Consider the following 27,326-nt stretch of genomic DNA (forward strand, 5'->3'; position numbering starts at 1 on the left):
GCTGTTATAGGTTCCATTCACATGAAACGTTTCAGCTGCTGAACAAAATGTGACAGTGGCTAATATATTTGGTCAACAAATATTTCATCGTTTAATGAATGGGAAGCATACTCTAATTATCGTCCAGTTCTCTGTGAACACAGGTCATGACATTTGTCAACACTGTGTTAAAAATGTTATTAGATCCAATCAAAAGACAAATATGTCAAAGGCCTGACACCATAATGGCTTAACTGCCTGTTCACATAGATTTGTTGCCATCAATACCCCTAGATGCGCTTGTGGTGTGTGTGTAAATAGGACTTAAATGCTTGTAGCCTATGACCCGTGTCGCTTTATTAGTCGCTCGGGTCACGACTGTCCAATATCTAGCAGAAAAGAATGTGAAAAGAGATCATGAATGGAATTACTAGCTGTCATTAACACATTGTTATGTTTGTCAGATAGTAATTAAACACCGTTATCCTCCATTGTTTTGTGAATATCATGTGCAACGAAAAACCAAAAAATGGGTGAGAGAACAATGATAAATAAACAATGAGATGGAGGCGAAACCGAAACAAGTGAGAAACAAATCATACATCATTAACAATTAACTAGAAGGGAGAATGAAAGAATGGATGGATGAATGGACATGGCTGGTTGGCTGCATAGATTGCTGTCTGGCTGGCTGGGTGTATGGATGTTGGGTGGGTGGATTGATGGATGGTTGGATGGATGGATGGATGGTTGTTGAAAGAATAGATAGATGGACAGACAGATGGATGAATGGTCAAACAAATGGACAGACAGATAAAAGTATTATTAATCAGATAAGTATATTAAACATTGATTGATGAGGAAAAAAATGTTTTATTTAACGATGCACTCAACACATACATTGATTGATGGATGCTTAGTTAAATTTCTTGTAATATATCTTAAATGAATATTTCCTATCTGTGGGAAAATTCATATAAACTATATTTTGCTGCTACCTGATATCTCACAAATATAGCCTACATGACACTGGCAAATCTCACACTGTTCCATTAGTCAGTGGAGAGGGGGAATATTTATTTAATGACACCTCAGCACATTTTAAAAATATCAGCTATTTGGTGTTTAACATAGTTAAAGGCTATGACTACTGAAAAGAAGCAAGGAATCTTTTATATGCACTTTCCTATAGACAGCACATTACATGTAACTCAGTGTTACAGCACTCGACCACGCGTAATTGATCTCGGATCAGTTCCCATCGGTTCCCATCAGTGGGCCCATTGGGCTATTTCTTGTTCCAGCCAGTACTCCACAACTGGTGTACAAAAGGTCGTGGTATGTACTATTCTGTCTGCGAGATGGTACATATAAAAGATCCCTTGCTGCTAATCGAAAAGAGTAGCCCATGAAGTGGCGACAGCGGGTTTCCTCTCTCAATATCTGTGTGGTCTTTAACCATATGCCCGACACCATATAACCGTAAATAAAAAGTGTTGAGTGTGTCGTTAAATAAAACATTTCCTTCCTTCCATAGCACCTGAAGCGAGCACTCTACCACTGAGCTACATCGCTCCCTTTTTAACCTGTGGAGTGGAGTGGTGAAAACATCCTGTTTGAACTGTAACCAAATACAGGCATAAAAGTGTCATCTACATTATTGTGTGTGTAATCTAAAACACACTATTACTAAGGCAGGAAGAGAAAACATTTTCCATAGGAATGATTACAGCAATCATTAGGAATGTTTTGACAGTCATGACCAGTCATGCTGTAAACACACCATGCACCATTTTCCACATGATGTCTGTATGTTATTAAGTAATGGAATAAATTACAGATAGTCTTACACAAGGCCATTCATTGACAAACCACGCTGTGTTTGGCATTAAATCTACAAAATAATGAGATGAATTTGATACCCATACATAAGGGTTTAGCCTAGCAGAAGGTGAAGTAATTAACACCTATTAAATAACAAGCTAAATATCCCATAAAAACAGACCCACAAAGCACCTAAAAGCAATCTTCAAAATGAAGCATGCAAGGCATTTTTCACTTGATAAGTTGGGCTTTTAAGACATTAAATACTAGATGTGACAGGTATGTAATACACAAGCTAACAACCACACCCATTAACTCCATGCTGTACAAGGTGTGTTTTAAATGGTTGCCATGGTAACAAAACATATCTGACAATTGAAAGGTACAGAAATTGACAAATAAAACACTATTCACAATGAAATGGGTTTTTTTGTTTATCGGTGCATACATTTATGCAACAGTAAACAAACATTTTATATACACTGATCAATAAAATTAATATACTGATAAAGAGAAATAAGGGAACCCTTTGTCTTGTTAATAAAATTTAATTAAATGCTGGTAATGTCTGTATAACACAAGATGATGAAATGAAAGAAAGAAAGAAGTGTTTTATTTAACGACGCACTCAACACATTTTATTTACGGTTATATGGCGTCAGACATATGGTTAAGAACCACACAGATTTTGAGAGGAAACCCACTGTCGCCACTACATGGGCTACTCTTTCGATTAGCAGCAAGGGATCTTTTATTTGCACTTCCCACAGGCAGGATAGCACAAACCATGGCCTTTGTTATGGATCACTGGTCGGTGCAAGTGGTTTACACCTACCCATTGAGCCTTGCGGAGCACTCACTCAGGGTTTGGAGTCGGTATCTGGATTAAAAATCCCATGCGTCAACTGGGATCCGAACCCAGTACCTACCAGCCTGTAGACCGATGGCCTGCCATGACGCCACCAAGGCCGGTATGATGAAATGAATGTGGGACTGAATGTCAGTACAATGGTTAACATCCTGACTCTATATATGAGGCTTCTCTGTTTGATTTGACTGAACACTCAGTAGTTTTATATTTTGTTTTGTTTAACGACACCACTAGAGCACATTGATTTATTAATTTATTATTTATCATTTGGTTGTAATTTTTTATGTTCATTGATGTTTCTGGTATTATGTTTATGTTTCAAAACAAAAAACTTTAAATTTTGGTTATTATGCAACGTTGAAACATCCCCTTTAAGACAGCCACACACACACACACACACACGCACACGCACACGCGCACGTGCACGCACACACACACACACACACACACACACACACACACACACACACACACACACAACACACACACAAAATACTGGTGCAACTTTAATTTTGAAACATCCCCTTTAAGACAGCCATTATATAAAACACACACACATACATACACACACTGGTGCAGCCCTATAAATTGTGGTTTACATACACATACAATATTTGTATTCCGTCATAGTAGACAACATGCCCAGAAAACAGCAGCTGAAGACGTCATTAAAAGCATGCAGTGTAATCATTATTCAAGGGTGGAGCTGCTGTATGATCATTTATTCCACATTACGGCAGCCTACATTTTATTCTGAGCACGTTTTTGTTTGTTTTTCTAATCATTCCAAGGTGAAGGAATCATGGCGAGTTGTAATGTTAGAGCTATAGGCTAAAGCTATAATAGCCATTTCAGACCAACACTGACACACGGATACAATATTAAACCCCCTTGGCAGACCAAATGGATTTGGATACTAAAGGCCATGGTATACGCTGTCCTGTCTGTGTTTAACACCACCACTAGAGCACATTATTTATTAATAATCTGCTACTGGATGTCAAACAGTCTTAAAAAGAAAACCCACCACATTTTTCCATTAGTAGCAAGGGATCTTTTATATGCACCATCCTACAGACAGGATAGAACATACCAAGGCCTTTGGTATGCCAGTCGTGGTGCACTGGGTGGAATGAGAAATAGCCCAATGGGCCCACTGACGGGGATCGATCCCAGAGTGACTGCACATCAGGCAAGCTCTTTACTACTGGGTTATGTCCTACCCATGTCTGTTGTTAAAGTGTATATGAAAGATCACTTGCTGTTAAAAAAACATAGCAGGTGTTTGTGTATATTTCCTTGTACATATATAACTAAATTATGTAGGCAGGTGTTTGTGTATATTTCCTTGTACATATATAACTAAATTACGTAGGCAGGTGTTTGTGTATATTTCCTTGTACATATATAACTAAATTACTAGGCAGGTGTTTGTGTATATTTCCTTGTACATATATAACTAAATTATGTAGGCAGGTGTTTGTGTATATTTCCTTGTACATATAACTAAATTACGTAGGTAGGTGTTTGTGTATATTTCCTTGTACATATAACTAAATTATGTAGGCAGGTGTTTGTGTATATTTCCTTGTACATATAACTAAATTACGTAGGTAGGTGTTTGTGTATATTTCCTTGTACATATATAACTAAATTATGTAGGTAGGTGTTTGTGATATTTCCTTGTACATATAACTAAATTACATAGGTAGGTGTTTGTGTATATTTCCTTGTACATATAACTAAATTATGTAGGCAGGTGTTTGTGTATATTTCCTTGTACATATAACTAAACTACCTGTATAGGAGTTAGTGTGGATATCCATGTACATATAACTAAACTACCTGTGTAGGAGTTAGTGTGGATATCCATGTACATGTAACTAAACTACCTTTGTAGGAGTTAGTGTGGATATCCATGTACATGTTGGCATTTATTACAGTCAAAGCAGTAGAATAAACATAACAGGGCTATATATAGCTCTGGGTAAGCAAAATATTTCGCCAAATTATCTATTTAAGTTAAAAAATTACAGAAACTTGCTTATTTAAAAAAAAAAACTCCAATTATTACATATCATTTTTTTGCCAAATTAAAATAAAATTTGCAGATTGTTTTAGAAATTCACAATTGGCCAATTTGATGACTGCCAGAGCTAGGCCTGCATAAAACCTGTGACTCAATAAAAAAAATCAAAAAAATCATGTAGGTTAAAAATTTCCAGTATTTACATTTTTTCTTATATGGAGTGAGCATGAAATGTCAGTCCAGTAATACCTGGTTATCTAAATAATACTTACAAACAATATCACCATTCAATTGTTCTAATTTAATTAGTTTTATTAAGTTAAAAATTAAAAATATAAAATGATATTCTACTGCTAAAAACTAGTTTATAGCAATTAACAGAATACTTTCCCATTATAATGTTACTTAACAAACAATCAATTGATAAACAAATCAGAATTGAAAATGATTTTAAATCACTGAAAACTATTACCACTTTTGTTGATCATTTTGATACATTTCACCCGATATCATTAATTTTAATCACTGTGTCTAGCAGTTAAACTGAAAGGTAATTTTTATTATTCTAGTTTTTCCATTAGTTCTTTCAGCACATTTTGTTTATGGTTATTACCTGGTAACACTACAAGAAACTAACAGCATCCATTACAAAATTCTTGAAAGCAGTAACAAAACTGTTATTCAAGAGTACGTCTCAGTTTACTTAAACCCCTCCTAAACACGTTCTCATTTTGCACACTTAATATGACCATACGTAGTGACATTACAAACGGGCAGTAACACAGCACCAGTGTACAGAAAGTGATTTTCACATGTGTCACCTGGAAATTCTAGGATTTCTATTTAGATCTCATTCAGTTTCAGGGTAACAAACAAGCACTGTGACAGCAGTAGTCTGTACACAATGTGTGATTTACACTGCTGCAGGTCCGCTACTGGCCTAAGGCGAGGTGTCACACCCATTTAGTTAAGATGGATAGTCAGACGTGACAGTCACAAACCTGCTCCCATCCCATCCTCCTCCAGGCTGCCACAAAGCCCAGGTGATCCCCGGGACACTGGCTGGCTGTGAACCGGGCTTTAACAGAAGGAAAATCACCTGACAAAGTTCCTCGGCATATCCCTTCAGATGCCAACTTGAGAGATCAAGAACGATATCACCTGGATTAGAGCCCAACCTCAGACCGTCTTGTCACATGTCACAACAGACTGACATGGTGACAAGACTGTCTGACCACAGTATACAACAACAAAAAGGTTGTTCTGTTTAATGACACCACTAGAGCACATTGACTTATTAATCATTGGCTATTGGATGTCAAACATTTGGTAATTTTGACATTTACTAGTAGTCTAAAAGGGACTGTCCTGAGTTTGCAGCCATTGTAAGATGTTTGCGATAACAGAGCCTTGTTGGCGACTACTATTTCATACTAAAAAGAAAGAAAGAAAGAAATGTTTTATTTAATGACGCACTCAACACATTTTATTTACGGTTATATGGCGTCAGACATATGGTAAAGGACCACACAGATTTTGAGAGGAAACCCACTGTCGCCACTATATGGGCTACTCTTCCGATTAGCAGCAAGGTATCTTTTATTTGCGCTTCCCACAGGCAGGATAGCACAAACCATGGCCTTTGTTGAACCAGTTATGGATCACTGGTCGGTGCAAGTGGTTTACACCTACCCATTGAGCCTTGCGGAGTACTCACTCAGGGTTTGGAGTCGGTATCTGGATTAAAAATCCCATGCGTCGACTGGGATCCGAACCCAGTACCTACCAGCCTGTAGACCGATGGCCTGCCATGACGCCACCGAGGCCGGTAAAACGAAATGAATGTGGGACTGAATGTCAGTACAATGGTTAACATCCTGACTCTATATATGAGGCTTCTCTGTTTGATTTGACTGAACACTCAGTAGTTTTATATTTTGTTTTGTTTAACGACACCACTAGAGCACATTGATTTATTAATTTATTATTTATCATTTGGTTGTAATTTTTTATGCTCATTGATGTTTCTGGTATTATGTTTATGTTTCAAAACAAAAAACTTTAAATTTTGGTTATTATGCAACGATGAAACATCCCCTTTAAGACACACACACACACACACACACACACACACACACACACACACACACACACACACACACACACACACACACACACACACACACACACACACACATCCCATGCCTTGACTGGGATCCGAACCCAGTACCTACCAGCCTATAGACCGATGGCCTAACCACGACGCCATCGAGGCCGGTTACAATGTAAAAAACCAACAACATAGCTCACGTATCAGGTACAAGATTAGATCACAAGACAGTGTATTTGGTTTCTGACATGTATTCTTCAATTGAAACCGAGTTTCCATGTAGCACTACAATATCACTAACCAGTAACAAAATACACCATATCAGGTAAGTGCCAGTGTGCTGATAATACAAGCATTTAGCTAAATGGAGCAGGGTCTAGGACTGGAAGATGCTCGGGGGGGGGGGGGGGGGGGGGGGGGGGGTAATCAGGCACCGGAACTGGTGGACGAACATATGGATAGAGACATCCACATAGACACAGGCTCACAGACAAACATAATGGTACGGATAGACAGACGGACAACTATAGACACAAGAGAACACTGGCTTATGTGACATGTGAGTATGACTGTAACAGCAGCCACCGAGTATGACCGCTAACTCTTCCCCTGTGTGGTGATTATGAATGCTAACTCTTACCCCTGTGTGATGAGTATGAACACTAACTCTTATCCCTGTGTGATGAGTATGAATGATAACTCTTACCCCTGTGTGATGAGTATCAACGATAACTCTTACCCCTGTGTGATGAGAATGAACTATAACTCTTACCCCTGTGTGATGAGAATGAACGATAACTCTTACCCCTGTGTGATGAGTATGAATGCTAAGTATGAACGCTAACTCTTATCCCTGTGTGATGAGTATGAATGCTAACGCTTATCCCTGTGTGGTGAGTATGAACACTAACTCTTACCCCTGTGTGGTGAGTATGAATGCTACCTCTTATCCTGTGTGATGAGTATGAATGCTAACTCTTATCCCTGTGTGGTGAGTATGAACACTAACTCTTACCCCTGTGTGGTGAGTATGAATGCTACCTCTTATCCTGTGTGATGAGTATGAACACTAACTCTTACCCCTGTGTGGTGAGTATGAACACTAACTCTTACCCCTGTGTGGTGAGTATGAATGCTACCTCTTATCCTGTGTGAGGAGTATGAATGCTAACTCTTATCCCTGTGTGGTGAGTATGAATGCTAACTCTTACCCCTGTGTGGTAAGTATGAACGCTAACTCTTATCTCTGTGTGGTGAGTATGAATGCTAACTCTTATCCCTGTGTGGTGAGTTTGGATGCTAACTCTTACCCCTGTGTGGTGAGTATGAACATTAACTCTTACTCCTTTGTGGTGAGTATGGATGCCAACTCTGACCACTGTGTGGTGAGTATGAATGCTAACTCTCACCCCTGTGTGGTGAGTATGAATGCTAACTCTTACCCCTGTTTGATGTAACAGCAGCCATTGAGTATGAACGCTAACTCTTACCCCTGTTTGATGTAACAGCAGCCATTGAGTATGAACGCTAACTCTTACCCCTGTGTGATGTAACAGCAGCCATTGAGTATGAACGCTAACTCTTACCCCTGTGTGATGTAACAGCAGCCATCATCCGTGACCCGGTGTGGTAGTCTCTCACTGTCAGGTGGGCAGCCTTTGTCTTCCTTAGGTGGACATATCACAGATCGGCATGCAGCTGAAAACAGCACAAAACACAACTGAAATCTCACACAACCAGTCCCGGTAATCACACGTTACCTGATCGGTTCCAAGACGCAGTTTAACTCATTAATTCTGGTGTTGGGTTACTAAAGCAATTCACTAGGGGGTATTTTTTTTTTAATTTGAAAATCTATTAATGTCAACTGACCCCAAAACCCAAACATTTGACACAGAGGTCATAAAAAATAATATCAATTTGTCCCTTTGTATAGAAATAAGTTGCTTTTACAAAAGTTGGAAAGAAACACAAAAGAGAAATTTGAAGTCGGTTAACAGATGGCATTGAATGCCAAGTTTTTCAGAAAAAAAGTAAAGTGTAATTATTTTGATAAAAGTAGACATTAAATTAAAGGACCTAGTGAAAACAAATGCAAGGAATGTGTGTTGCTATGTGAAATATTCAAGCGTGGTGTGAGACAACAACACAAAGTACCGTACTCTACTGAATAGAAGATGGATCGCGCCTGTGGATTGAATACAAGGAGCTATGATCTACACTGAAAAGAGGTGAACAGACAGGACATTGGGAAACATCTTCTGCGGCTTGTGTCACAGTACGGCGCTGTCACAGTCTGTGTGAAGAAAACACAGCCTTGATGGTGTCGTGGACATGAGGCTGGTAGGTACAGGGTTCACAGCCTGGTACCGGCTCCCACCCTGAGCAAGTTTTAATGACTCAGTGGGTAGGTGTAAGACCACTACACCCTCTTGTCTCTCATTAACCACTAACCTACTGTCCTGGAAAGACAGCCCAGATAACTGAGGTGTGTGTGCCTAGGACAGCATGCTTGAACCTTAATTGGATATAAGCACGAAAAAGAAGTAAAGAGAAAGAGAGAAGAAAACACTGAAACAGGAAGAAGAGGATCAGCCTGTGAACTGGAGAGAAACAAAGGTTGCTTTGTTTAATGATACAACTATATAGCACAATGATTTATTTATCATCGGCTACTGGATGTCAAACATTTGGTAATTTGGACATATAGTCTTACAGAGGAATCCCGCTACATTTTTCTATGAGTAGCAAGAAATCTTTTATATGCATTATCCCACAGACAGAATAGCACATACCACGGCCTTTGATATACCAGTTGTGGTGCACTGGTTGGAATGAGAAATAGCCCAATGGGCCCACCGACAGTGGTCGATACCAAAACCGACCGTGCATCAAACAAATGCTTTACCACTGGGTTACATCCCGCTTCCTGTGAACTGGAGAGGCGGCTAGGTACTACCATCTATACCCCGGATAGAGAGATGTGAGGGTGTAGGCTGGGCATTCAATGGGCTGGATGAGTTCTGTGTATTAATTTGACAGCAGGGCATGTAATATGATGAATAGAAGGGAACAGGTGGGTATGGGTGTGTAGTCTGTACAATGGTTTGTTTTGTTTAACGACACCACTAGAGCACACTGACTTATTAATCATCGGCTATTGGATGTCAAATATTTGGTAATTTTGACATTTAGTCTTAGAAAGGAAACCTGCTACATTTTTCCATTAATAGCAAGGGATCTTTTATATGTACCATCCCACAGACAGGATAGCACATACCACAGCCTTTCCTGTACAATGGAGAGTAGTAAGACATGTTATACTGTTACTCTACAAATGCTAGAAGTGAGAGGGAAGAATGTAGTACTTGCTTTGTGGAGATGAGATAGGGTTTGGAACTTAGCGAGCGAAAAAAAAAAAGAAGTTGGGGGAGCATAATCTCTGGTGGAGGAGGGCAAAATGTCTAATAGGGGAGCACAAGCCTGATCCTCGAGTGGGGGAGGTGGGAGGGGCACAGGGCTTCCAACACCCTCCGGGCCCAAGATGACCATTATAGTTGGAATCTGAAGTGTTTTGTTGATGTTGTTTAGTCTGCCATTCATGGTGTCATGTACCTTACATTCTAAAACAGCTTTGTGTAGTCAGCTATGACCATCACGATCACATTCACTGCTTGGTGGCATTCTTCCAGTCAGATCAACAACTTCTAGTCTTCTTCACACAATAAACATTATCACCCAACGTAACACAATACACAATTAACCCTCTACATTATCACCCAACACAATAGTAACTATATACTGGTAAGACCCAATACAACATAGTACACTTATAATTAACTCTTTATTTTATTGTCTAACATAACCCTTTACTTTATCACCCAATTTAACACGCTACACAATTAACCCTTTACTTTATCACCCACCTTAACACAATACACTTCAATTAACTCTTTATTTTATTGTCTAACATAACCCTTTACTTTATCACCCAACATACAATACACAATTATAAATCTTTATTGTATCACCCACCTTAATACAATACACTTATAATTAACTCTTTATTTTATTGTCTAACACAACCCTTTACTTTATCACCCACCTTAACACAATACACTTATAATTAACTCTTTATTTTATTGTCCAAAATATAACCCTTTCCTTTATCACCCACCTTAACACACTACACTTATAATTAACTCTTTATTTTAATATTGTAACATAAACCTTTGCTTTATAACCCAATGTAACACTATACACTAGTAATTAACTCTTTATTTTATTGTCTAATTAACATAACCCTTTACTTTCTCACCCAACTTAACACACTACGCTTACAATTAATTCTTTTATTCACTGAGATAGGAAGCGGGGGGGGGGGGGGGGGGGGGGGGAGGAGACAAGGGGCCATGTTTAACGATACCACTAGAGCACACTCATTTATTAATCATCTACTATTGGATGTTAAACATATGGTCATTTTTACATACAGTCTCAGAGGAAACCAGGGATCTTTTATATGCATCATCCCACAGACAGGATAGCACATACCACAGCCTTTGATACACCAGTCGTGGTACACTAGCTGGAATGAGAAATAGCCCAATGGGCCCACCGACTGGGATCGATCCCAAAATGATTGCGTATCAATTGAGAGCTTTACCATGGGACTACGTCTCACCCCTGAAGTGGAATATAGTTAATTGGTTAAGAGTGTCAATGTGATGTGTACTGCACAGTACTCGTCAGATTAATTCTCTTTAGTGGACAAGGGTGGGATGTAGCTTGGTGGTAGACTGTGACAGAAGTGATGTGCACTGGAGGACCGTACTCGTCAGATCAATTCTCTTTAGTGGACAAGGGTGGGATGTAGCTTGGTGGTAGAGTGTGTGACAGAAGTGATGTGCACTGGAGGACAGTACTCGTCAGATCAATTCTCTTTAGTGGACAAGGGTGGGATGTAGCTTGGTGGTAGAGTGTGCGACAGAAGTGATGTGCACTGGAGGACAGTACTCGTCAGATCAATTCTCTTTAGTGGACAAGGGTGGGATGTAGCTTGGTGGTAGAGTGTGCGACAGAAGTGATGTGCACTGGAGGACAGTACTCGTCAGATCAATTCTCTTTACTGGACAAGGGTGGGATGTAGCTTGGTGGTAGAGTGTGCGACAGAAGTGATGTGCACTGGAGGACAGTACTCGTCAGATCAATTCTCTTTAGTGGACAAGGGTGGGATGTAGCTTGGTGGTAGACTGCGACAGAAGTGATGTGCACTGGAGGACAGTACTCGTCAGATCAATTCTCTTTAGTGGACAAGGGTGGGATGTAGCTTGGTGGTAGATTGTGACAGAAGTGATGTGCACTGGAGGACAGTACTCGTCAGATCAATTCTCTTTAGTGGACAAGGGTGGGATGTAGCTTGGTGGTAGACTGTGACAGAAGTGATGTGCACTGGAGGACAGTACTCGTCAGATCAATTCTCTTTAGTGGACAAGGGTGGGATGTAGCTTGGTGGTAGAGTGTGCGACAGAAGTGATGTGCACTGGAGGACAGTACTCGTCAGATCAATTCTCTTTAGTGGACAAGGGTGGGATGTAGCTTGGTGGTAGAGTGTGCGACAGAAGTGATGTGCACTGGAGGACAGTACTCGTCAGATCAATTCTCTTTAGTGGACAAGGGTGGGATGTAGCTTGGTGGTAGAGTGTGCGACAGAAGTGATGTGCACTGGAGGACAGTACTCGTCAGATCAATTCTCTTTAGTGGACAAGGGTGGGATGTAGCTTGGTGGTAGAGTGTGCGACAGAAGTGATGTGCACTGGAGGACAGTACTCGTCAGATCAATTCTCTTTAGTGGACAAGGGTGGGATGTAGCTTGGTGCTAGAGTGTGCGACAGAAGTGATGTGCACTGGAGGACAGTACTCGTCAGATCAATTCTCTTTAGTGGACAAGGGTGGGATGTAGCTTGGTGGTAGACTGCGACAGAAGTGATGTGCACTGGAGGACAGTACTCGTCAGATCAATTCTCTTTAGTGGACAAGGGTGGGATGTAGCTTGGTGGTAGAGTGTGCGACAGAAGTGATGTGCACTGGAGGACAGTACTCGTCAGATCAATTCTCTTTAGTGGACAAGGGTGGGATGTAGCTTGGTGGTAGAGTGTGCGACAGAAGTGATGTGCACTGGAGGACAGTACTCGTCAGATTAATTCTCTTTAGTGGACAAGGGTGGGATGTAGCTTGGTGGTAGAGTGTGCGACAGAAGTGATGTGCACTGGAGGACAGTACTCGTCAGATTAATTCTCTTTAGTGGACAAGGGTGGGATGTAGCTTGGTGGTAGAGTGTGCGACAGAAGTGATGTGCACTGGAGGACAGTACTCGTCAGATCAATTCTCTTTAGTGGACAAGGGTGGGATGTAGCTTGGTGGTAGACTGTGACAGAAGTGATGTGCACTGGAGGACAGTACTCGTCAGATCAATTCTCTTTAGTGGACAAGGGTGGGATGTAGCTTGGTGGTAGACTGTGACAGAAGTGATGTGCACTGGAGGACAGTACTCGTCAGATTAATTCTCTTTAGTGGACAAGGGTGGGATGTAGCTTGGTGGTAGAGTGTGCGACAGAAGTGATGTGCACTGGAGGACAGTACTCGTCAGATCAATTCTCTTTAGTGGACAAGGGTGGGATGTAGCTTGGTGGTAGAGTGTGACAGAAGTGATGTGCACTGGAGGACAGTACTCGTCAGATCAATTCTCTTTAGTGGACAAGGGTGGGATGTAGCTTGGTGGTAGAGTGTGCGACAGAAGTGATGTGCACTGGAGGACAGTACTCGTCAGATCAATTCTCTTTAGTGGACAAGGGTGGGATGTAGCTTGGTGGTAGAGTGTGACAGAAGTGATGTGCACTGGAGGACAGTACTCGTCAGATCAATTCTCTTTAGTGGACAAGGGTGGGATGTAGCTTGGTGGTAGAGTGTGCGACAGAAGTGATGTGCACTGGAGGACAGTACTCGTCAGATCAATTCTCTTTAGTGGACAAGGGTGGGATGTAGCTTGGTGGTAGAGTGTGCGACAGAAGTGATGTGCACTGGAGGACAGTACTCGTCAGATCAATTCTCTTTAGTGGACAAGGGTGGGATGTAGCTTGGTGGTAGAGTGTGACAGAAGTGATGTGCACTGGAGGACAGTACTCGTCAGATCAATTCTCTTTAGTGGACAAGGGTGGGATGTAGCTTGGTGGTAGAGTGTGCGACAGAAGTGATGTGCACTGGAGGACAGTACTCGTCAGATCAATTCTCTTTAGTGGACAAGGGTGGGATGTAGCTTGGTGGTAGAGTGTGCGACAGAAGTGATGTGCACTGGAGGACAGTACTCGTCAGATCAATTCTCTTTAGTGGACAAGGGTGGGATGTAGCTTGGTGGTAGAGTGTGCGACAGAAGTGATGTGCACTGGAGGACAGTACTCGTCAGATCAATTCTCTTTAGTGGACAAGGGTGGGATGTAGCTTGGTGGTAGAGTGTGCGACAGAAGTGATGTGCACTGGAGGACAGTACTCGTCAGATCAATTCTCTTTAGTGGACAAGGGTGGGATGTAGCTTGGTGGTAGAGTGTGACAGAAGTGATGTGCACTGGAGGACAGTACTCGTCAGATCAATTCTCTTTAGTGGACAAGGGTGGGATGTAGCTTGGTGGTAGAGTGTGCGACAGAAGTGATGTGCACTGGAGGACAGTACTCGTCAGATCAATTCTCTTTAGTGGACAAGGGTGGGATGTAGCTTGGTGGTAGAGTGTGCGACAGAAGTGATGTGCACTGGAGGACAGTACTCGTCAGATCAATTCTCTTTAGTGGACAAGGGTGGGATGTAGCTTGGTGGTAGAGTGTGCGACAGAAGTGATGTGCACTGGAGGACAGTACTCGTCAGATCAATTCTCTTTAGTGGACAAGGGTGGGATGTAGCTTGGTGGTAGAGTGTGACAGAAGTGATGTGCACTGGAGGACAGTACTCGTCAGATCAATTCTCTTTAGTGGACAAGGGTGGGATGTAGCTTGGTGGTAGAGTGTGCGACAGAAGTGATGTGCACTGGAGGACAGTACTCGTCAGATCAATTCTCTTTAGTGGACAAGGGTGGGATGTAGCTTGGTGGTAGAGTGTGCGACAGAAGTGATGTGCACTGGAGGACAGTACTCGTCAGATCAATTCTCTTTAGTGGACAAGGGTGGGATGTAGCTTGGTGGTAGAGTGTGACAGAAGTGATGTGCACTGGAGGACAGTACTCGTCAGATCAATTCTCTTTAGTGGACAAGGGTGGGATGTAGCTTGGTGGTAGAGTGTGCGACAGAAGTGATGTGCACTGGAGGACAGTACTCGTCAGATCAATTCTCTTTAGTGGACAAGGGTGGGATGTAGCTTGGTGGTAGAGTGTGCGACAGAAGTGATGTGCACTGGAGGACAGTACTCGTCAGATCAATTCTCTTTAGTGGACAAGGGTGGGATGTAGCTTGGTGGTAGAGTGTGACAGAAGTGATGTGCACTGGAGGACAGTACTCGTCAGATCAATTCTCTTTAGTGGACAAGGGTGGGATGTAGCTTGGTGGTAGAGTGTGCGACAGAAGTGATGTGCACTGGAGGACAGTACTCGTCAGATCAATTCTCTTTAGTGGACAAGGGTGGGATGTAGCTTGGTGGTAGAGTGTGCGACAGAAGTGATGTGCACTGGAGGACAGTACTCGTCAGATCAATTCTCTTTAGTGGACAAGGGTGGGATGTAGCTTGGTGGTAGAGTGTGCGACAGAAGTGATGTGCACTGGAGGACAGTACTCGTCAGATCAATTCTCTTTAGTGGACAAGGGTGGGATGTAGCTTGGTGGTAGAGTGTGACAGAAGTGATGTGCACTGGAGGACAGTACTCGTCAGATCAATTCTCTTTAGTGGACAAGGGTGGGATGTAGCTTGGTGGTAGAGTGTGCGACAGAAGTGATGTGCACTGGAGGACAGTACTCGTCAGATCAATTCTCTTTAGTGGACAAGGGTGGGATGTAGCTTGGTGGTAGAGTGTGCGACAGAAGTGATGTGCACTGGAGGACAGTACTCGTCAGATCAATTCTCTTTAGTGGACAAGGGTGGGATGTAGCTTGGTGGTAGAGTGTGACAGAAGTGATGTGCACTGGAGGACAGTACTCGTCAGATCAATTCTCTTTAGTGGACAAGGGTGGGATGTAGCTTGGTGGTAGAGTGTGCGACAGAAGTGATGTGCACTGGAGGACAGTACTCGTCAGATCAATTCTCTTTAGTGGACAAGGGTGGGATGTAGCTTGGTGGTAGAGTGTGCGACAGAAGTGATGTGCACTGGAGGACAGTACTCGTCAGATCAATTCTCTTTAGTGGACAAGGGTGGGATGTAGCTTGGTGGTAGAGTGTGACAGAAGTGATGTGCACTGGAGGACAGTACTCGTCAGATCAATTCTCTTTAGTGGACAAGGGTGGGATGTAGCTTGGTGGTAGAGTGTGCGACAGAAGTGATGTGCACTGGAGGACAGTACTCGTCAGATCAATTCTCTTTAGTGGACAAGGGTGGGATGTAGCTTGGTGGTAGAGTGTGCGACAGAAGTGATGTGCACTGGAGGACAGTACTCGTCAGATCAATTCTCTTTAGTGGACAAGGGTGGGATGTAGCTTGGTGGTAGAGTGTGCGACAGAAGTGATGTGCACTGGAGGACAGTACTCGTCAGATCAATTCTCTTTAGTGGACAAGGGTGGGATGTAGCTTGGTGGTAGAGTGTGACAGAAGTGATGTGCACTGGAGGACAGTACTCGTCAGATCAATTCTCTTTAGTGGACAAGGGTGGGATGTAGCTTGGTGGTAGACTGTGACAGAAGTGATGTGCACTGGAGGACAGTACTCGTCAGATCAATTCTCTTTAGTGGACAAGGGTGGGATGTAGCTTGGTGGTAGACTGTGACAGAAGTGATGTGCACTGGAGGACAGTACTCGTCAGATCAATTCTCTTTAGTGGACAAGGGTGGGATGTAGCTTGGTGGTAGAGTGTGCGACAGAAGTGATGTGCACTGGAGGACAGTACTCGTCAGATCAATTCTCTTTAGTGGACAAGGGTGGGATGTAGCTTGGTGGTAGAGTGTGACAGAAGTGATGTGCACTGGAGGACAGTACTCGTCAGATCAATTCTCTTTAGTGGACAAGGGTGGGATGTAGCTTGGTGGTAGAGTGTGCGACAGAAGTGATGTGCACTGGAGGACAGTACTCGTCAGATCAATTCTCTTTAGTGGACAAGGGTGGGATGTAGCTTGGTGGTAGAGTGTGACAGAAGTGATGTGCACTGGAGGACAGTACTCGTCAGATCAATTCTCTTTAGTGGACAAGGGTGGGATGTAGCTTGGTGGTAGACTGTGACAGAAGTGATGTGCACTGGAGGACAGTACTCGTCAGATCAATTCTCTTTAGTGGACAAGGGTGGGATGTAGCTTGGTGGTAGACTGTGACAGAAGTGATGTGCACTGGAGGACAGTACTCGTCAGATCAATTCTCTTTAGTGGACAAGGGTGGGATGTAGCTTGGTGGTAGAGTGTGCGACAGAAGTGATGTGCACTGGAGGACAGTACTCGTCAGATCAATTCTCTTTAGTGGACAAGGGTGGGATGTAGCTTGGTGGTAGAGTGTGCGACAGAAGTGATGTGCACTGGAGGACAGTACTCGTCAGATCAATTCTCTTTAGTGGACAAGGGTGGGATGTAGCTTGGTGGTAGAGTGTGCGACAGAAGTGATGTGCACTGGAGGACAGTACTCGTCAGATCAATTCTCTTTAGTGGACAAGGGTGGGATGTAGCTTGGTGGTAGAGTGTGCGACAGAAGTGATGTGCACTGGAGGACAGTACTCGTCAGATCAATTCTCTTTAGTGGACAAGGGTGGGATGTAGCTTGGTGGTAGACTGTGACAGAAGTGATGTGCACTGGAGGACAGTACTCGTCAGATCAATTCTCTTTAGTGGACAAGGGTGGGATGTAGCTTGGTGGTAGACTGTGACAGAAGTGATGTGCACTGGAGGACAGTACTCGTCAGATCAATTCTCTTTAGTGGACAAGGGTGGGATGTAGCTTGGTGGTAGACTGTGACAGAAGTGATGTGCACTGGAGGACAGTACTCGTCAGATCAATTCTCTTTAGTGGACAAGGGTGGGATGTAGCTTGGTGGTAGACTGCGACAGAAGTGATGTGCACTGGAGGACAGTACTCGTCAGATCAATTCTCTTTAGTGGACAAGGGTGGGATGTAGCTTGGTGGTAGAGTGTGACAGAAGTGATGTGCACTGGAGGACAGTACTCGTCAGATCAATTCTCTTTAGTGGACAAGGGTGGGATGTAGCTTGGTGGTAGAGTGTGACAGAAGTGATGTGCACTGGAGGACAGTACTCGTCAGATCAATTCTCTTTAGTGGACAAGGGTGGGATGTAGCTTGGTGGTAGAGTGTGACAGAAGTGATGTGCACTGGAGGACAGTACTCGTCAGATCAATTCTCTTTAGTGGACAAGGGTGGGATGTAGCTTGGTGGTAGAGTGTGACAGAAGTGATGTGCACTGGAGGACAGTACTCGTCAGATCAATTCTCTTTAGTGGACAAGGGTGGGATGTAGCTTGGTGGTAGACTGTGACAGAAGTGATGTGCACTGGAGGACAGTACTCGTCAGATCAATTCTCTTTAGTGGACAAGGGTGGGATGTAGCTTGGTGGTAGAGTGTGACAGAAGTGATGTGCACTGGAGGACAGTACTCGTCAGATCAATTCTCTTTAGTGGACAAGGGTGGGATGTAGCTTGGTGGTAGAGTGTGACAGAAGTGATGTGCACTGGAGGACAGTACTCGTCAGATCAATTCTCTTTAGTGGACAAGGGTGGGATGTAGCTTGGTGGTAGAGTGTGCGACAGAAGTGATGTGCACTGGAGGACAGTACTCGTCAGATCAATTCTCTTTAGTGGACAAGGGTGGGATGTAGCTTGGTGGTAGAGTGTGCGACAGAAGTGATGTGCACTGGAGGACAGTACTCGTCAGATCAATTCTCTTTAGTGGACAAGGGTGGGATGTAGCTTGGTGGTAGAGTGTGCGACAGAAGTGATGTGCACTGGAGGACAGTACTCGTCAGATCAATTCTCTTTAGTGGACAAGGGTGGGATGTAGCTTGGTGGTAGAGTGTGCGACAGAAGTGATGTGCACTGGAGGACAGTACTCGTCAGATCAATTCTCTTTAGTGGACAAGGGTGGGATGTAGCTTGGTGGTAGAGTGTGACAGAAGTGATGTGCACTGGAGGACAGTACTCGTCAGATCAATTCTCTTTAGTGGACAAGGGTGGGATGTAGCTTGGTGGTAGAGTGTGACAGAAGTGATGTGCACTGGAGGACAGTACTCGTCAGATCAATTCTCTTTAGTGGACAAGGGTGGGATGTAGCTTGGTGGTAGAGTGTGACAGAAGTGATGTGCACTGGAGGACAGTACTCGTCAGATCAATTCTCTTTAGTGGACAAGGGTGGGATGTAGCTTGGTGGTAGAGTGTGCGACAGAAGTGATGTGCACTAGAGGACAGTACTCGTCAGATCAATTCTCTTTAGTGGACAAGGGTGGGATGTAGCTTGGTGGTAGAGTGTGACAGAAGTGATGTGCACTGGAGGACAGTACTCGTCAGATCAATTCTCTTTAGTGGACAAGGGTGGGATGTAGCTTGGTGGTAGACTGTGACAGAAGTGATGTGCACTGGAGGACAGTACTCGTCAGATCAATTCTCTTTAGTGGACAAGGGTGGGATGTAGCTTGGTGGTAGAGTGTGCGACAGAAGTGATGTGCACTGGAGGACAGTACTCGTCAGATCAATTCTCTTTAGTGGACAAGGGTGGGATGTAGCTTGGTGGTAGAGTGTGCGACAGAAGTGATGTGCACTGGAGGACAGTACTCGTCAGATCAATTCTCTTTAGTGGACAAGGGTGGGATGTAGCTTGGTGGTAGAGTGTGACAGAAGTGATGTGCACTGGAGGACAGTACTCGTCAGATCAATTCTCTTTAGTGGACAAGGGTGGGATGTAGCTTGGTGGTAGACTGCGACAGAAGTGATGTTCACTGGAGGACAGTACTCGTCAGATCAATTCTCTTTAGTGGACAAGGGTGGGATGTAGCTTGGTGGTAGAGTGTGTGACAGAAGTGATGTGCACTGGAGGACAGTACTCGTCAGATCAATTCTCTTTAGTGGACAAGGGTGGGATGTAGCTTGGTGGTAGACTGTGACAGAAGTGATGTGCACTGGAGGACAGTACTCGTCAGATCAATTCTCTTTAGTGGACAAGGGTGGGATGTAGCTTGGTGGTAGACTGTGACAGAAGTGATGTGCACTGGAGGACAGTACTCGTCAGATCAATTCTCTTTAGTGGACAAGGGTGGGATGTAGCTTGGTGCTAGAGTGTGCGACAGAAGTGGAATAAAGAGTTGTCAGTGTCCCATGTCTTGTACGGTAAAGACAGTGTTGTGTATCTGTCCTGTCTATGACAAAGTGCATTCATCTTTTTTAATAGGTTATACAAAAAAAGAAAACCTTGTTTTGTTTAACGAGACCACTAGAGCACACTGATTAATTGGATGACAAACATTTGGTAATTATGACACATAGCCATTAGAGGAAACCTGCTACATTTTTCCTAATGCAGCACGGGATCTTGTATTATGTATATGCACTTTCCCACAGGCAGGAAAGCACATACCATGGCCTTTGACCAGTTGTGGTGCACTGGTTGGAATGAGAAAAACCCCAATTAGTTGAATGGATCCACAGAGGTGGTTCGATCCTGTAATGCAAGCATCTCAAGCGAGCACTCAAACCGACTGAGCTAAATCCCACCCCCTACCCTATACAATGGCATCAGTCTCTCTGTCTGTTTGTCTCTCTCTCACTCTGTCTTTCTCTTTCTGTCTCTCTCAGTTTCTGTCTGTCTCTGTCTTTTTCTACAGGCTGGTAGGTACTGGGTTCGGATTCCAGTCGAGGCATGGGATTTTTAATCCAAATACTGACTCCAAACCCTGAGTGAGTGCTCCAGTGATCCATAACTGGTTCAACAAAGGCCATGGTTTGTGCTATTCTGCCTGTGGGAAGCGCAAATAAAAGATCCCTTGCTGCCTATCGTAAAAGAGTAGCCTATGTGGCGACAGCGGATTTCCTCTAAAAAAAAACAGTGTCAGAATGACAATATGTTTGACGTCCAATAGCCGATGATAAGATTAAAAATCAATGTGCTCTAGTGGCGTTGTTAAATCAAACAAACTTTACTTTTTTTTACTGTCTCTTTCTCTCTCTCAAATTAGTCAAAATAACAATATGTCAAACACAAACTAGTCATATTTGAGAATGCATTCAGGTTTTGTTAAACACACATTCCTTTCCTTTCTCTAGTGGAGACATATTGCATCATGAACAGTCTATCAAAGACTACCAGTGTATTCTCATATCTGTAAAACATGTATACACTGTCTGGATGTACTGATACAACTTGTAAATACAGATATTTTGTTCTTGTTGATGCATATTCATCAGTGGCTGAAGTGTGAAGAATTTGTCAGTTGATACACAGATGTCACATCACCAGTTAAAATAACGCAACCGTTTTTCTTGTTTAAATGGCTTTTCGTGAATCAAGATAACACAACCGTCTCTTGTTTAAACAGCCTTTCGCAAATCAACTAGGAACAAAACCACCTGACATTTGACCAACAATTCAAATATTTGATGACCAAATGTAGAGAATTTCGATGTTGAATGTTTTAACTGATAGACTCTACACAAAATGTTCTTGCAATACCAATTAATACAGTGCCAGTAATTTTTTCTAAAAATATCTCATCCTGTTTTGTATATAACCGATGTGTGTGTATTTTTGTTCTGGGGTATCGTTAAACATCCATTCATTCCTTTTTTTTGTGTCATTTTGAAGAAGGAGAAGAGTTCCTCGAATTCTGCCATTGACACAGAGAAGCATTTGCTTAATGACATCTTAGGATATTTTAAACAATGGCTATTTTGATCTAAACATATGGTTATTTTGATTAGTGATCTAGAGAGAGAAAGATATACACTTTTTCACAGACAGAACAGAACAGACAGAACAGCACATACCACAGCCTTTGATGTGTACACCAGTTGTGGAGCACTGGTTGGGATGGGGAAAAACAAAGTTCACTGAGGGTATTTGATCCTATCACCCATCACACCTCAGGTATCTCTCTAGATAGCACTGATCAACCTGCCACTATTAAGCAGCTAGCCATGTACAGAAAGGAAAGAAATAATATGTTAGGTGTAATGACATCCCAGCAGAGTTTTAAACAGCACTGACTGGTGTCTGACACTTGGTCTAGATAGCAATCCTAGTCCGAGGGACGTAGAAAGTGTAGGTCTTTTAAGAAAAGTACTGACTTAATGTTCGCCCTGCACTAATACCGAGACAGTGAGGTGAGAAACCTGCTTCCACTACTTGGCCTGTTCCTACTGAATAGAAGTGAGAGATATTGTATATGTACACCTTTCCTCGACATTCTAGATCTGGGACACTGATTGAACTAGTACACGTTTGGACACATCTGCCAGAAAACTTGGAGAATGTGCCTGAGACAGACATTTCTTGAATCTTTAGTGGAGGTAGGTAAGCACGTGACAAATGGTTTATTGACCGATTGGAATAGGAATACCATAATGTGTCTACTGAAAATACCAGGTGTGGGACACTGGTTGAAATAGGAAAATCATAATGTGTCTACTGAAAATACCAGGTGTGGGACACTGGTTGAAATAGGAAAATCATAATATGTCTACTGAAAATACCAGGTGTAAGACACTGGTTGAAACAGGAAAACCATAATGTGTCTACTGAAAATACCAGGTGTGAGACACTGGTTGAAATAGGAAAATCATAATATGTCTACTGAAGATACAAGGTGTGGGACACTGGCTAAAACGATAATGTGTCTACTGAAAATACCAGGTGTGGGACACTGGCTGAAACCATAATGTGTCTACTGAAGATACAAGGTGTGGGACACTGGCTGAAACCATAATGTGTCTACCTGAATACCAGGTGTGGAACACTGGCTGAAATAGGAAAACCATAATATGTCTACTGAAGATACAAGTTGTGGGACACTGGTTGGAATAAAAAAACAATGTGTATACTGAAAATACCAGGTGTGGGACACTGGCTGAAACCATCTGTGACTACTGAAGAGATTTGATCCTGTGACCCACTGCCTATCAAGGACTGAGACAAGCTGAGTGGCCCATCGAGACTCTACAGTTGCATAGGAAGGTGACAAATAGTGTGTGGGTGGGCACACACACATATATATATAAATTATCGTTGCTGCCTGATGCTGGATCAAGAAAAGTGGGCGGACACCCCACCCCACCCCCCCCCACCCCCCACTTCCTTCGCCAGTACTCTACACACCAAGCTATGTGGTGACAGAGAAGTGGAAAATACGGCTCATTTCACCTTTCAGATTGGATTACTGATGCAGCTTGTGAAGGGGAAAAAGAAGAAGTAGTGACCCATTTCACCTCAAGCAAGCACTTTACTGCTGAGGGAACGGGACATAGCCCAGTGGTATAGCACTCACTCGCTGTGCTGTCAGTCTGGGATCGATCTCCGGCAGTGGGCCCATTGGGCTATTTCTCGTTCCAGCCAGTGCACAACCAGTGCTATATCAAAGGCTGTGGTATGTACTACCCTGTGAGATGGTGCATATAAAAGATCCCTTGCTGCTAATTGAAAAAGAGTAGCCCATGAAGTGGCGACAGCGGGTTTCCTCTCTCATTATCCGTGTGGTCCTTAACCATATGTTTGATGTCATATAACCGTAAATAAAATGTTTTGAGTGCATCGTTAAATAAAACAATTCTTTGTTTGTTTACTGCTGAGCTACACCACAGTCCAACTCTGTGTTAAAACTCCACATGTTCATACTCTGCTAACTGTCTGTTTAATACAGAGTTAACTTCACGGAGAACCAGATCAATGATCTACCAGTATTATCCCATTACCATTTAGCAAGTAGCTGACTAAAGACATTAACTACATCAAAAATATTAATACTTTATGAATAAAGGGCACACAGTGAAATATTAATATGTCTGTGTGGCCTTGCTCAATTAGCCACCTTTCACGATTTTTATGCCAATTCATGTGTTTGGACAGAATTAGTTTAACCGGCCTCCATGGTGTCATGGTTAAGCCATCGGACATAAGGCTGGTAGGTACAGAGTTTGCAGCCCGATATCAGCTCCCACCCAAAGCAAGTTTTAACGACTCAATGGGTAGGAGTAAGACCACTACACACTCTTCTCTCTCACTTAACCACTAATCACTAACCCTCTGTCCTGGACAGACAGCCCAGATAGCTGAGGTATGTGCCTAGGACAGCGTGCTTGAACCTTAATTGGATATAAGCACGAAAATAATTTGAAATGAAAAAAAAAAGTTACTGAACAGACAGCCCAGATATCTGAGGTGTGTGCCAAGGACAGTGTGCTTGAACCTTAATTGGATATAAGCATGAAAATAATTTGAAATGAAAAAAGAAGTTTAACTTGGGTTAACGTTTTGTCACCTGCCTACCTGTTCGTCTGCACACAAACTCATCACAGCATAAGCCTGGCGTACCATCCCCTTCGTTAAGAAGCACACTATGGAATCCCGCAGCACACGTGGGTCGGGTGCAGTACGACGTGTTGCACTGACACTGGGAGCGGTCAGCCAGACCCGTGGCGTTGACCAGCAGGTCTGAGTCGGACGGACACTGAATCGTCACCTCGCTCACGATCGACAGGCAGCCATTGTTCGTACAGTTCTTTGGTGACTCAATTTCTGAAAGTGCAAAAAAAACCCAACACAAATAATGTTTGTTGAAGAAACCAAACAACAGAAGGGGCGGGAAGTAGTCCAGTAGTAAAGCACTTGCTTGATGCGCGATCAGTCTGGGATCGATCTCTGTCGGTGGGCCCATTGGGCTATTTCTCGCTCCAGCCAGTGTACCACAACTGGTATATCAAAGGCTGTGGTATGTGCTATCCTGTCTGTGGGATGGTGCATATAAAAGATCCCTTGCTACTAATGGAAAAATGCAGCCGGTTTCCTCTCTAAAATTACAAGTCAAAATTACCAAATGTTTGACATCCAATAGCCAATGATCAATTAATCAATGTGCTCTAGTGGTGTCATTTAACAAAACAAACTTCTTATTTTTTAAGCAACAGAAAGTGAGTCAATTAAATACTATTCTTTTTGGAGTCTTTCTCATCAAGTCAGTGAACTAGAATGTACACATGAAAAATACTAAATGAAAGAAGAGGGTAACGTTTAATAAGCAATAACCAAAATATTATTCTTCAAAGAACTAAATGTATATGGCTTACCAAAGATCAATGACATTTTTTTAAACCATAAGCCATCTACCAAACAACAAAACATTATTCAATTCCTTAACACTATTGTCTTGCTTTGTTCACCACATCACCCTAAAGTCCCCACCCCCACCCTAATCTACAACACAGGTGCTGACTATGATGTACATGGACTTAGTTTGAATGCATATTTTGCACAGGTGTAGGAACAGCACTAGGGGATGAGGTATCATTCCTCCAATTCCAGAAAACTGGAGGATTTAGCAAGACAAGATTCTGGAACAGCCAAGGTAGTTACTGTTACTAGTAATCAATGCTGCAGTACACACAAACAAAAGGTAGAAGTGTGGGTGCTTTACCTGATTATGGCATCAGTTGCTTTCATCCTTGTATCAAACAAGGAGATTTAACCTTTAGAATCACCTTTTAACAATTAATTTTGTTTTGTGTTAAATAAAGTCATGCAATTTGTTTTTAAAGTTACTAGTATTCATTTCCGACTAATGCCAATTCATCAGTTCCCTTCCGACACAAATGGACTACAGTTGGGTATTTTAAATATAATGACCAATACTATTCAAACCTTGTGTTTAAAAAACATGCCATTTAAACTATATTTATTTCAATACGAAGTGGATGGACAAAGTCGCTTTACAAACATCCAAGGTCAGACATCAGTGCATCTAAGCCCTGATGAATCCTATAGGTATTTTTATGACACATTCAATAAATAAAACAATGTGTAAAATCTTGACAGTACTACACAATGGCTTCATGAAACTGAAGTTGTACATGAGTCACATAACTACGTCATGGTCATGTGGGTGACTCAGGACTGTGACTTGCCATCAGTTGCATGGTCAGTGCGCCGTTCAAAGCATTGCGACTGCAATCAGTTGCAGACTTCTTCAGGTCAGGTGTACAAAAACTATAAAGTGTGGCCATTTGTCTGAGGGGCAAACACTTTGTTTACTCAGTTTGCAGAAATTAAGTGTGCACGTTTTCTCCAGCCGACTTCAAGCCGATTCTCGTCTACACACCGCTTGGTGAGGGGCCAAGTGTTTCTTTGTCGACAACGTGTTGCCCATCGCCGGTTTCCTGCCCACCAAACATCGGCTTCCGACACGTCGAGCACGTGTTTGTATTGAGCTTTCAACTTGGCCCAGTGCTCGGCGGCTCAAGACAAAACAATATGACGAGGAATTTAATGGAAATAGTTTGAGAAAGAAATAGAACCACTCTTGAGGCATATTGTTTTGGGGAACACGGACGAAAATCAGAAATAAAACTCACTGCCAATTTAAAAGTCTGGGCACACAAAAATATTGACACGGTCAACATTTCGCTGCATTGACTGGATTCAAGTCGCGTTTTCGTGCCAGACGAAAACTTCCCATATTTATAGACGACCGTGTGTTCATTTCTATGATTAAATAGATCTTCGATTTTTCGCTGCTTAAGAACTGATTACACACAACTTAAGAATGATTTTTGACCCAAGTAAGCGTATAAAATCTCAGTAAGACATACAATAGATCCACCTGGACTCGTTTTACGAAGCGATGAGATCGTTGTGATCACTTATAGTTCGTTCCATCATTCTATAAACGTTTTTTTGTAAATATTTCAGCTTGGTTTGATGTAAGAAGAAACGTTTAAATGCTTTGGAAATATCAAAAATATACTATTTGTGTGTGCAATTTACAAATCAATCCGCTCAGACATAAATACTATGTAGTAAATTCCATATAGTATGAAAAAAAGCGTTCTCTGTGGGACGGACTATAATTGTGTATACGGACAGCATCACATCAACGCTCTTCTCCGCCCACCCCTAGCATTGTGACCGGTAACGCTTAATGCACTTTGACTACAGGTTTATTTGGTAAAACAAAAACATTGCCTTTATGTATTTTTTAATGTATTTCTCGCTGTGTAAAACAGAAATATTGTCTTTATTTATTTATTTTTATGTATTTATCGCCGTGTTAAATGTTCCATTTTCGGACAGTCCGTAAATAGCAGGAAAGAAATAACTAAATGCCTCTGTCAGAATAATCAGGTGAAATCAGTCCCATCAAAG

At 42.4% G+C, this 27,326-nt stretch overlaps 1 protein-coding gene across 1 annotated transcript in view; it reads right to left on the reverse strand.

Moving 5' to 3' along the window:
• The window catches only part of LOC121370597 (cysteine-rich motor neuron 1 protein-like), a 106,113-nt gene that overhangs the window by 41,039 nt on the left and 37,748 nt on the right, over positions 1–27,326 (reverse strand). The window contains exons 2-3 of the mRNA XM_041495926.1: positions 24,459–24,707; positions 8,400–8,511 (exon numbers count right to left, since the gene is read on the reverse strand). Coding sequence (XP_041351860.1) covers positions 8,400–8,511; positions 24,459–24,707 — 361 coding nt within the window. The remainder of the gene's footprint in view (positions 1–8,399; positions 8,512–24,458; positions 24,708–27,326) is intronic.

Source organism: Gigantopelta aegis, chromosome 4 (genome assembly GCF_016097555.1).
Source record: "Gigantopelta aegis isolate Gae_Host chromosome 4, Gae_host_genome, whole genome shotgun sequence".
Classification (NCBI taxonomy): Eukaryota; Metazoa; Mollusca; class Gastropoda; order Neomphalida; family Peltospiridae; genus Gigantopelta; species Gigantopelta aegis.